Here is a 14,409-nt window from a genome sequence, read left to right on the forward strand (position 1 = left end):
TATATATATATAAGAAATTCCCAAATTAATATATACATAATAATTTGGAAATTATTTAAATGGGAAGTAAAGTAACAGTCAAACAGGGGATGCACAACACGACAATAACACGGAAAGCTGGGACCAACAACCGGAAAATATAAGCAAAATAGCAGACAACAATCGGAAAGAGGCACAACACAGACGATAACACACAACACATACACCCATCACCTGCCGTACAACCAAGACAGCGGCAACAGGGCGGTGGCAAGTAATCGCCGGAAAAATAGGGGCAAATCAGGGAAAGACAAAACCAGGAACAAAAACAAAGACAACCAGCCGGGAAACAACCGGAATTAAACATCACACAGACAACCCGAATAACAGTAACTTACAAACGTATATATATACACGCGTATACACACGTCTGAGAAGCCAAGAACGGACAGACTAGTTACCGAAATACGGCAGCGGCCTTCCCTAGGAAAAGAACAGCGAAATGGAGAAACACAGAATGGGGAGAGAAGAGGTCAGGAGAGCAGAGATATAGAAAAGGGAAAAAGGATGAGAACAATTTAGCTTATCCCATTTTTATTATCTGTATTTTTACTTTCAATTTACAACTAAATGACAGCTACCAAGCGTAATTTCATTTTGTATCGCCTTTTTACCCGCTGGCGGTACAACATTGTGAATAAATATAAATCGAGAAAGAATTCCGAAATAATCCTAAAATTCTCTAAATATCCCAAAATAAATAAAATGTAATTCTCATAGATTCAAAACAATATCTGAAACGAAATTTTTGTACCCGCTTTTAACCATTAACGAATCAACGTGTGGGTAAAATTAATCCCAAAAATTCTAAAAATAATTTTAAAATTCTTGGAATATTCCAAACTTAGATAAATACGAGTTTCATAATTTTTAAAGAATTTTGGAATTAAATACGAATTTAACAAATAATTTAAATCAGAAAATCATACATGGCTAAATAATCGAGGAAATGTTGGTTTCTCAATTTTAAAAACTCCTAAAAATAATTAATAAAATTATGAAGCCATAAGAATGATTTTAGGGATAACCCAAATATTTATGGAAATAAATCCTGAATTAAATCACCTTTAAACACAAAAGTAACGCAACACAGCTTCACGACGAATTATACAATTAATACACGAACACCACATTCACACATAATCAATGAAAATATTAACAAAATAATATCCATCTGACTGAACCCATACACATATTTTGTTTATGTAATTATTTAATAATTACACATTTAAACAATAAAAATATACGAGTCTTATAATCTTTCCCCCTTAAAAAGATTATGTCGTTAGAATCCGACTCTTAACCAAACAAGTGAGGATATTTGTCAAGCATATCTGACTCTAACTCCCAAGTAGACTCTTCTACTCGAGGATTCATTCAAAACATACTCACTAAGGATATAGACTCATTCCTAAGGACTCACTCATAACGATCTAGGCTCTGGGTCGATCATTCCACGTAAAAATCATTTGGATGAGAGTCCATTGACTCCTACTCAATGACTTGGTTCGAATTAAGAACATATCGCTTTACCAATGACATGCAGAACACACTATAAATTACTGCAACTATAATGACAATGTTAACCCATGAGCACTTTATCTATCTTCCTCGATACCTCCAATGGTTACATATATTTAGGGCTCAACTCGCCCCTTCTAACTAAACATAACCAATTTCTTTCAAAGTGAACTGTTGTCAATACCCACGCTCCTGTTTTTACATTCATACTCTTTCGATGCAAACCTGTCTTTCTAATCTTTATAGGAAAGTCCTTAAGCGCTCTATACCGACTTTCTCATTCTTTAAATAGCTGAGGATGTTATCAATAAATACAATTTGCTTGTCCAACCACTCCTCATATACTATGTTCTTTAAATTCTTGGAGACGACTCATACAAAGGTTACTTCACATGATATCATCAAATTTGCAACGCTCATAACTCGTTTACACCGCATTATTTGACATGTTCTCAGGCTGGATCTCGAGTAAAATCCCGAGAAATTACACATTCCTTAAACTAAGTTACATAAGTAATCAATTCCTGACAGGAGTTATTTATTCTTATTCATCGCTTTGAGAAACTTTCGATAATCGGTACACAATCTCGTAATTCCGTCCCTTTTCTTTTTCCAACACTATTCCTAACTTATTTCTTCTTTTCTCGCATGATTGAAAGAACTTCTTATATTGCTTTTATACACTTACAATTCGCTTCTTCTAAAAACCACTCATTACCTTACCACAGGACAACCAGTCCAATCCTAAAATCACATCAAACTTTACTAGTTCGAAGAGTGTTAAATCAGGTGCAACTACATCCGAATTCTAAATGCTCGATCTTTTAGTCCTTTTAATATTTCTTCCTCTAGCTATGCTGGATGTTGGCTCTTGAAATGTAGTATCTTGAGTGACCGTTTCACAATTCCTTGTAATATGCCCAACCTTCCTATAATGGTAACGAATAACTCCTGAATTTTCCACGATTACATTCCAACGCATAACGACACTTATGACCACATTTGAAGCATTAAACATTCCTTGCTTTCAGGTCTGAAATCATGTCAGAATCTAACTTAACCTAATTGGAACCAGCTTCTATCTAACTAACCATTAGTTGGTAAAATTAACCAATTCCTGCTTTTATTCAACCAATTGAAATATCGATCAAAACGCCAATAACACACCCTAGTATACGTTATATTTTTAAAAGTAGGGTATTTTCTGAAAAATTTTGGGCAGCATTTCCTCTATATTATTGACTACCAGTCGGACTCAAACCGACACCAACCATCAACCAACAACCATATCAACCCATCAACCAAACCACCAACAAGTGTACTAACCATCTTCCACCACTCCATTCCATGGTTCACAATACTATGACACATAACATATTAATAACCATATGTATTACTACCCAACTAATAAAACGGGGTTGGCTATTTCAGCCACAAGTACCAACAAACAACCTCGCAAACTAGGTCAACTTAAGGACCTCTGCTAGGCCTACTAGTCCAAGTTTCATCCAACCATTCTTCTAAAGGCGGTTCCCTATCATTTTCCATAGGCTCGACAATCACTGTATTAACTTTTCTAAGACAACAATCTTTTCCAATGGATCACAAATCCTTACTGTTGCCATCATTCCAAAATAGCAACTGGATACAGAACTCTTATTTCTCCTGACGGTCAACTCTTCGTTTACTTCCTACAACTAAGACGATCTAACCACAGTGGTTACCGAAGGAAATTCATTACCATAAAATACCAAATAAAATTTCGAAATCAGGATAATTCATTCTAAAAGAAATGTGAAGGAAATGCGGATATGACTAGGAGCAACCATACAAGTACGTAAGATGGCCAATCTTAGTACCATACAGTTTACAACACATAATTCAATGGCGTCCCACCAGACCCTTTGTCACAGAGACAAATAGTCATATCATATGTATTGTATGCCCCAATCAACCGATAGAACCTCCGAGGAAAGAAATATAAGGGCTCAAGGTATAAACCTCAGTACTAATCCATATTCACTATAAGACTCGGCTGTCATGGCAGCCGTTGACTATTACCCTTCCAACAGAACTTTCACGATCAGATTCGCTCACTCAAGAAAAGAAACTAGAAACCTCAACTAGACATTGCCAATGATACCTATATATAAGGGAGACTTACTAAAATCTAGGGCAGTTCCAGCCAATCCTCAACAGACATCAGGGTTACGCCTTCGAACCCTTGACTAAACTCACAGACTCGCTCCTGTGGTTGAGTTGCTGACTCAAATCTATATAGAATAAACCTTCTTGCACTTTTCTGACTATATTCCTAACCTAAATCAGGGACTCAAACCTGTAGCTCTGATACCAACTATGACGGCCTCAACCCCGGGGTCAGGAGTTGACGTCACTAACAACAATACTAATAAACAATATAAACCAAATTATTAATTATACATAATTTCGACCCCTTTTCCAAGACCTTTTCCAGGTTTAAGTATGACTTAGGTTACAACCATCACAAAACCAACTTACTAAGGACAATTCAAACAATACTATCTTTATTCAACAACTCACAGACCCGCTTGGGTCCAACATAACTACCTCAGAGGAGCCTGACACGGAAGGAACTGGAACTCTGTCCCGACTACCACTGAAGAACCTCCTAGGTATCTGCAATACACATATATAAAACATTTTGCAAGGGTGAGCAATCAATTGCTCAGCAGTACCACTATATGAATAGTAATCAAAGACAGTTTATGATAAACAATTATAGGAACAGAAATCATAACTTGCTAGAAAACAAGTAAAACATGTATGAACTGGATATCAAAACTAGCATGCTCTGTAAACCAAATCATTAGTTGTGTGCTGTGCATAAATATCAATTTCAATATTAGCATGCTTCTTTCATTTCCAAATCTTCCGTCACATCGCAGGACCCATAAAACCATTTGTCCCGTTATAGGGACCCAATATCATTTGTTCCGTTACGGGAACTATAAAACTTATCCCATCACAGGATCTATAAAACTTATCCCATCACAGGACCTATAAAACTTGTTCCTTTCTGGGAACCTCAAAATCACTTGCTCAGATATAAAAGTATTAGATGATCCCTGGTGAGACAGCTGATCAGGCTATCCTATGATACTTGTTCCGGAACTCAGAGACTAGCTTGGTCTCTATCACGCTGGGCTGGTGGTTATAACAGGGTGCGCAACCACTTTGCCTCTTACGCTAACTTCCAGGACGTTACGGGCCTTCTGCGCACACTCATCCAATTATCTGATCATTTTTATCCAGTTTTCTAAATCACTTACCTATCTCTTGTCAAAACAATTATAACACAGCACATTTTCCCAAAACATTTTCATTTTATTCAAAACTTAGTGATAGGTATTTTCAGAAGTTACTTTTCCCCTAAAACCAAGTTAAAGAAATAATTTGAAACCTAGGGGATACGTAACTTAAATCATTCTGTTCCAGTACGTAAATTTAAATCAACAATTATTCATATAGTACTGAACTGTAAACGATTTGTTCTGGGGTACTTGCCTTGCAGAGCTTTACAATTAATAGCGATTGACCTTGAGTCGACACGGACGCTCAGACTTTAACGTCTAACTACTAGATTACCCTGGATTCGACTCCAACACTAAGGTCCTTCAATTGGAACCTTACTGAACTTGTCGACTGTCCACTAGGCTATCCAGCGCCAACTTTTGGGTTTTCCGACTAGCACCTACAAAGTCGAAATACCCTAATTTAGACTTTCGATTATGCTTGACATATCCTCGCTAACAATCTACCTGAACGTTAACAAAACCCGACTCGTAATACTTCATATAATCATACACGTATCAATTAGGGTTCACGTCTTCGAAAGTCGGTTCGGTTTTCATTTTCAGAAATAGGTATATTTATCCTTTATGAAATTAGGGCTATCGATTTTCGTAAAGTATTTCATCACAACACATTATCAGATTTCGTATAAGGTACGTACATATAGCCGATCGACGTCCCGATAGTCATTGGGTACGGCCCCATATTTTTGTAATTAAATTTTCTCGGAAATCGGGCAGCACCTCCTTTGATTATCGGCTAACCCGTCGAACATCCCGACGTCCAAACAAACACAACTACAATCAATCACAATCCAAACCATCGATTTCAGCCATCAATATCAGTCCAAAATTCTCAATTACCAATTAAATAAAATTATTAATTATTAGTCCCGTTTTATAAATTTAATCGCATTTTATAGTTTTATTCGTAATTCGCATTTTAAATCATATTTTGTATTTTAAATTGTAGGACTCAGAACAACGTCATCACCGTCCACCGTCGGCTCGCCGAGGCTCATTGCAGACGGCGGCAAAATTTATTGGTACCCGATACTATTCGGGTTTCTGAATAAATTTCACCGATTAATTAATTCCCGCACGAAAATTATTTATCTCACGAAATTTACTCAAATAATTTCCCGCAGAAAAAATATATATATATATAAGAAATTCCCAAATTAATATATACATAATAATTTGAAAATTATTTAAATGGGAAGTAAAGTAACAGTCAAACAGGCGATGCACAACACGACAATAACACGGAAAGCCAGGACCAACAACCGGAAAATATAAGCAAAACAGCAGACAACAATCAGAAAGTGGCACAACACAGACGATCACACACAACACATACACCCGTCACCTGCCGTACAACCAAGACAGCGGCAACAGGGCGGTGGCAAGTAATCGCCGAAAAAACAGGGGCAAATCGGGGAAAGACAAAACTAGGAACAAAAACGAAGACAACCAGCCGGGAAACAACCGGAATTAAACATCACACAGACAACCCGAATAGAAGTAACTTGCAAACGTATATATATATACACGCGTATACACACGTCGGAGAAGCCAAGAACGGACAGACTGGTTGCCGGAATACGGCAGCGGCCTTCCCCGGAAAAGAACAACGAAAGGGGGAAACACAGAATGGGGAGAGAAGAGGTCAGGAGAGCAGAGATATAGAAAAGGGAAAAAGGATGAGAACAATTTAGCTTATCCCCTTTTTATTATCTGTATTTTTACTTTCAATTTACAACTAAATGACAGCTACCAAGCGTAATTTCATTTTGTATCGCCTTTTTACCCGCTGGCGGTACAACATTGTGAATAAATATAAATTAAAAAAGAATTCCGAAATAATCCTAAAATTCTCTAAATATCCCAAATAAATAAAACGTAAATTTCATAGATTCAAAACAATATATGAAACGAAATTTTGTACCCGCTTTTATCCATTAACGAATCAACGTGCGGGTAAAATTAATCCCAAAAATTCTAAAAATAATTTTAAGATTCTCGGAATATTCCAAACTTAAATAAATACGAGTTTCATAATTTTTAAAGAATTTTGGAATTAAATACGGATTTAACAAATAATTTAAATCAAAAAATCATACATGGCTAAATAATCGAGGAAATGTTGGTTTCTCAATTTTAAAAACTCCTAAAAATAATTAATAAAATTATGAAGCCATAAGAATGATTTTAGGGATAACCCAAATATTTATGGAAATAAATCCTGAATTAAATCACCTTTAAACATAAAAGTAACGCAACACAGCTTCACGACGAATTATACAATTAATACACGAACACCACAATCACACATAATCAATTAAAATATTAACAAAATAATATCCATCGGACTGAACCCATACACATATTTTGTTTATATAATTATTTAATAATTACACATTTAAACAATAAAAATATACGAGTCGTTATACAAGTGGATGAGCCTTTATACATACCAACTCATATGAGTGATTTGTTCAAGACATATCCACTTGCACAGCCTATATTTTATAAGCTCTCTAATAAGGTAAGTGGTTCTAAGGTTGAAGAAGTACAAGATTAACCTAACCCAAGCACTACTAACCCTCTACAACCATCCTTGGTAAACACCACCCAAACAGGAAATACACCAACTAGATCAGTCTCTTAAAAGACCTATGTTAGTAAAAAGAAGAATAGAAAAACCATGAAAGCAGTCTCTGAAACTGAAGAATTAGGATTGGAAAGTGAGAATCCTGTGTCACCTTTTACCATACAAAAAAAGTCTGAAACTCAAACCACTTCTATTCCTCCCAATAAGATCCAGATTTAATAGAAGGGGTACACATGTTACTATCCGTGGCTTCTCAACAAGTAACAAATATTGAAAAGAGTAGTTTCCCCATAATAATATATAAAGATTCTGCACAATCTTAGGAACTCACTCCTGAGGAGGTTGAACAAGGTGCACACTTGAGTGGAGAGCACATAAAAACTGAAACTCACTCTACTTCAATTCGAGTGAGTTTCCAAAATCTAATCTAAAACTCACTTCTCTTTTAAAAATCTCACAACCTCAAATTTCTTTATAACAGGAAATTCAGGTTATTGAAACTCTGAAAATTGATCAATCACAATCTACTTCTGTGATTGAGCCAATTTCAAGTGACAGAGTGCCTGACACCATGCTCACCAACCAAGAACCACATTTAGTTGGTCAGGAGTTACAAGCTGGGGCATACTCCAATGGCACCAACACAAAAAATGATGAATTCATCTATTTTTACTGGAGACACCATAAGTCACCTAAAGCTCCAATAAACATCATTCAAGATATATTGAAGGATAAGCCAGAAATGGCTAATGAGGATATTGATGTAACATATCCCACTTATATGGAGACATCAATAGACCACATAGCTATTAAAAAGTTGGACTGTAAGAGTGAAGAAACTATCCATTCTGGTCTAGAAACTTCATCTATTGCAGATGGTGTAACGACCGAGAAAATTACGCTTGTATTATATTATAATAAAGATAATTATGTGTATTATTATGTGATTAAATGTGTTGAGTTGTTAATCCCTAATTGCTATATGCTACGTGTCGTCTGTTTTGATCAGAATGTGATTCAGATATTTATTGAGTATTTTATCGTAAGTTATATGTTTTATATCAAAACCCGTACAGCTCAAACAGTGTTTTAAAAGCCCATATTTCAAACAAAATCATTGGCATAATTTTGTATTTATTGGATATTTAAAAATTCATTTTTATTTTAATATGATCATGAAATTATCATACATCAATTTTCTTTGTATTTTTGTAATATTCATAATTTTTGGGAATTTTTAGCATTAATTTTGTATTTATTGGATATTTAAAAATTCATTTTTCTTTGTATTTTTGTAATATTGTAGTTTCTGATTATGTAATCATTTTTAGTGATTGATTAATCGATTTTGATTTCATATTTTCGGGTTTAGCATTCGAATTCGGGTTGCTTGATTTGTTGTTTTTTTGATGATTTCGTGATTATAAGCTTGTAGATCTTTAAATTTCTGATCGAACCGTACCGGTTTCATCAAGTTTGGCTTCCGATTCGTGTTCGTCGGAGAACCGCCGCCGCGACGGTGTTCTTCATTTTTCGATGATGATTTTGCGACGGGGTCGACTTGTTCTTCTATTACCAGCGTTGGGTTGGACGATACGAGGGTTGCTTTGAGCTTCCAGGCATGTGAACTGTTGTGGTGTTCCTTTGTTCGCGGTTCGAATCGCCGGAAAAATCCCCGCCGGCGTCGGGTTTCTGGGCAGCCATGGGGCTGTTCTTGGTGACCCGAGGTCGATCGGGTTTCGACCCGGAATTCGACCCGGGTTTGATCCCCAAAACCTGAAACCAATTCCCTGAATTGTGTTTCTGATTTATTAATTATTTAATTATATTTTAATAAATCAGAAATCAGTTTTAATAATTCTAAAAATCAAATAAAAATTAGTTTTTTTTTGAAACAAACTGAACTTTCATTCAAACCATATCAAAATTACAAGTCTCGACCAAATGTGTAGGAGGAGACGTGAAAATCACTAAGCAATTACTTGAACAAGGCATTTTAGCTAGACCATGAGCTACCTCGTTAGCTTGCTTTCGAACAAATTTAACCCTAACACTAGGCATTGACTGGAGCAATAATCTGCAATGGTCAATAATGTGTCCAACCTCCAAAAGATAATTGTTCACACCATTAATTGCATTGACTGCAACTAGTGAATCCGACTCCACCATTACCTTCATTACCTCCATGTTTTTTACCCAGGAAAGCGCTTCCCTTATCGCTAGTGCTTCAGCTTCTAGTACATCTCCAGCCTGTGGAAGATGCATGGTTCTACCTTCAATAAAATGCCCACTGCTATCACGAAGGACCATACCAGTACTGCAGAAATCAACCCCTTGTGACCACGCTGCATCGACGTTTACCTTATATTCCCCGTTCTCCGGAGGTTGCCACCTTCTTGAATTACCCTGCATAGGCTGCTTTTTATTTGGAACCTTTGTCACCCCTTTCGACCTTGCCTCTTTCCAGTCTTGCACAAATTTAAAACATACGTCCATCGCTGTCTTTCCTGGTACTACTTTATCGTTCCATACTCGCTTATTCCTCCAGTACCAAATACCATACAACACTGTGCATATCCTCATAGCTTCAATAAAAATTAGTTTTAAATTCTGAAAAATATTATTAATAATTTCTGAATTATTTTTATTAATTTAGAAATTCGAAAATCATTATTTATTTAATAATTTAGTTATTTATCTATTATTCAATAAATAAGTAATTAATTAATAAATACGATTAAAAATAATCCAATAATATGATAATAATTCGTTAATTAGTCGAAAAATGTGAGTAACTCGTAGTGATACGAGTAGTCGATCGATGTGTTGAATTATTGTTCGAGTGATAATTTATTTATTGGAAGAGTGTCGTAATAATTATTCGTATCGATTATTTATTTATAAATAGTCGATCTAATCGGATAATTGATAATAATTTGTAAATAATTGTAATAAATTGTAATTAATCCTAATAATTAAGGATTAATTATTTTAAATACAATAATTATTAAATAATTATTTAAAAATATAATTAAGGATTATTTAATTATAATTAATTATTTATAATTAATTATTAATTAATTAAATCTTGTTTAATTCATAATAATTAAACCGTTAGTTCAATTTGAGTAAAACGAAGAGCCTTAGACTCAGAAAAATGAAACGAACCTGATAAAAATAATTGTAAATCATAATTTCTTTCAGAAGAAAGTCGTCTTGTGTTAGTTAATTGTTTATAAGCCCTAATATGGGTAGAATCGAGTCAAATAAATCCCGAAAAATTATAAATAAAAGCAAATAGGGTTAGTTAATACAAGTATTGTAACACCCCCAAATCCGGGGTCGGGGATCCGGGTTGTCACGAGTTCCATTTCCCTTAATAACACCCAATCTTAATAATTACTCAACTACTCTGTACTGTGACCCCACAATAAACACACACACCACACGTTATAGTCTCAGAGATGAACATCCAAAAATAATCACAAGTCGTTTTATTCCACAATTATATGACAATACACCTTAAAAGGTTTTCTGAATAAATTTACATTTCTTTGCCATTATTACAATTCATAAATATACATAAATCTGGTACATCAAAAGTTGAAAGCCTAGCCTATTGGTAGCTCCTACCTCAGCTACAGCGACATCAACGCCTATAGGAAACTGCGGAATGTTTCCTATCCGCTCGCGAATTGGGAGCTTGGTCCTGTTCATCTTGTCTATCTGATGTTGTGTGATGAAAGAAGAAAGCAAGGGTGAGCAGCAAGCCCACCAAAATAATATGTATAATGATTAACAATATATATGAGCCTACTCATAATACTCATGAAAGTCTTGGTCAAAAGAAATGAACCAAGTTGATATCTTAATGCGATGAAGTCGTAAAGTATTCAGTATATATACATATATACTTTTCAAAATATTGGAAGTCCTCTTCCATGCATAATACACACAAGTTCCAGTGTATAACTGTATAAAAATATCGTTGCAAGGTGATCTCATATATCTAACCTTGTCTCAACGTTTTTCTGAAAATCTTTGTCATGCATAAGATAATCATTTACTAGATATAAGTTTAAAAGATGAAGTTACAAGATACTCCAATATACTTATATCTTTTCCAAATACTACTTGAACTACTACCGTTCAAGTTATAATTAGTTCAAAAGTTCATCACATAGATGAGACTACAAGACCAGATTTGAATAGATTAAATCTTTTAAAATATCATCAAAATAAAATGAAGTTACGAGATACTTCATTTGATGTAAACCTCATTTTGAAAACTTGACCCTGCCAACACTCAACAATCGCCCAACCGTAGCCTTTCTATCGAAGTGCTCTGGGTAGTGTTGCAGAAATTATCCAATTGGATGATGAACTCATTACGGGAGTTTGCCGCGCCAGGAAGACCACTTACGATGATCAGTCGTAGTAGTACAACCCCACCATTTTCTACATGTAGAGGAGAACCTGTCGGATTTACTTGTCAACCGAACACTGAACTCCTAAGGAATGGACCGCCTTAGCGGAACTTCCAGGCCATTTGGGCCAATATAATAAGGCTGGGCCGGCGCTACTCGGCCACTTACGCCACTCCTAGTTCAGATGAAATCCATGACTCTGAAATGTAAAGCTCGTCCCCACTTTCCCCAAGTAGAAACTTGTTGATACGGCTCCACCAAGAAGTCGTATCTAGTTGGAAAGGAGAACTCACCGATATTTCCCAGGCGATGCATGTTAATGGATTAACTTGTTCCAAGAATTTTACTTCCCGAGTGTTGGGTAAGTAATCGATTCATTTAACAAAACAGCAACCTTGTTGCGAATATAAAACACACCACAGAGCCGGATCCCTCAGGTTTTGAGCGAGTATTTAAATCCCCTTCGAAAGGAGGATCTTAAATATAAAAATGAGTTTTGGGATCCGCTCTAACTTTTAAAAATCATTTTGAAGACTCGCAAAACATTTTTAAGAATGTTTGGAGTGATGCTGATTTAACAAAATAAATCAGTCCCAATATATTAGAAAATATCTGAATATTATTATTTAAATAATATTTCCATAAAGAATAATCTTTATAAAATAATTGAAGTAGAAGTTTTGAAACTTATACTTGAAATGAATATTAAATATCCAAAGATATACTTATACGAAAGTACTATCTTTATTCGAATAATCAAAAGTGAGTTTGATTATCGACACCTTATTCTTTAATAAAATAAAGATTATTAATAAATAATAAGCGGAGTCATAATACCTCGAATGAATATTATAAATAATATTAATTAAATAAAATAAAGTAGTCATACATCCTCAAATGAATATCCAAGTAATATTCAATAAATAATATAAAGGAGTTATAAGTCCTCGAATGAATATTCAAGATAATATTCATTAATAAAATAAAGTTATCGAATAAACCTTATTCGATTAATAGTTTTGAAAACTATTACCATATATATATAAATATATATATATAAAATCTACTCGGGATCCTCGACTCCCGGTTTTAGAAAATGTTTTCACCTTTGGGTCCCTATACTAAGGGTATATGCAAGTTACCGCTATTCTCTAGCATAGGTATTATCAACTGAACCAACAGATATATATGGCAAGAATACGAAACAGGCATGCATATATATACCATATCAGCATACTTCAATATATCGCAACATTTGCTAATTAACCAACATGCATCTATCACAAGATAATGCATATACATATATACATCACAACAACAGTATAACGGGTAGAAAACTTGCCTGAGCGACTGGGGGTTACGAATGGCTCGGGACGAGTCTGGTAACCTATAAACAACAAGTAAGTTGGAATTAAACCAAAGTCACTTGTAAATCTATACTCTAACCAACTCTGACTCTAACGCTCGTTTTGCGCATACTGATTCGCTTAAGTCACTCGGGTACCCTCGGCTCCACCATTTTTTAATAATTTAACCTGTACGAGTTTTAAAGCGATTCCTTCGCGAGTGTCTTACCAACTGCCTAACACACTTACCATAAATGTTTCATAAATTAATTAACCCTTTTTGGTCTTTAACCTATGTTTCAAAGTAAGGCGAGGGGAAAAGTTTCGTTCGCGAAACGCCGTTACTTGAAACGGTCGTTTCTCCTAAACCGTACATCGGAATCAAACAAACTACATATCAAAACGAAGCTCGTAACATGAACTATCTAAAAATGGCAATGGTCATAATCTAGCAGGGAGTTCTCGGGTCCAAATGTTATGAACAAAAGCAGTCTAAAGTAAATCAGACTTTACGACGGCTATGTTTACGCGATTACCAATGTTTAAACTACTCCAATTAACCACCAACCAACTCATAACCATCAATACAACAAAACTTCACCGAAACCATACCACATCAGTCCATAATCTCCAAGTTTTTCAACTCAAACAACCACAATCAAGACCTATGAACTATAATCAAGCTTCAATTACCAAAACACTTCCAAATCAAACCAAACTACTAATAATCACAATCCATGCTTCTCATTTCACAAAACCAACCATTAAACTTACTAACAAATAAAGTAAAGGCTAGGGTTTGAAGTTTATACCTTCCTTGGGAGGTGTTAAGTTGCTAGGAAGCCTTAGGGAGACTCCCACAAGCTTGATCTTTCCAAAGAAATCAAGAACACAAAGTTAGGCTTTGAAGTTTCTAAAAGTCCGATTTAAAGAACTGTAAAAATGAGGGTCTTACCATGATTATTTGGACGGGACTTGTGAACAAGGGTTGTAGGTCATCTCAATACCTTTCCAATGAGCTATAGAACACAATATTTGAGTGAGAAATGAAGGAGATACAGCAGTTTTAGTTTTCTGGTTCTGTTTTGGCCGAGAGCATGAAGAACAATGCCTTGGTTTCTTTTTGATTT

General features: G+C 35.1%; 1 protein-coding gene across 1 annotated transcript; it reads right to left on the reverse strand.

The window, feature by feature from the left end:
* Positions 1 to 9,417: 9,417 nt before the first annotated feature.
* Positions 9,418 to 10,002, reverse strand: LOC141674167 (uncharacterized). The gene has a single exon (XM_074480888.1). The coding sequence runs from the start codon at positions 10,000 to 10,002 to the stop codon at positions 9,418 to 9,420; it is 585 nt and encodes a 194-aa protein (XP_074336989.1).
* Between the last annotated feature and the right edge of the window lie 4,407 nt (positions 10,003 to 14,409).

The sequence above is a fragment of the Apium graveolens genome, chromosome 7 (assembly GCF_009905375.1).
Source record: "Apium graveolens cultivar Ventura chromosome 7, ASM990537v1, whole genome shotgun sequence".
Lineage (NCBI taxonomy): Eukaryota > Viridiplantae > Streptophyta > Magnoliopsida > Apiales > Apiaceae > Apium > Apium graveolens.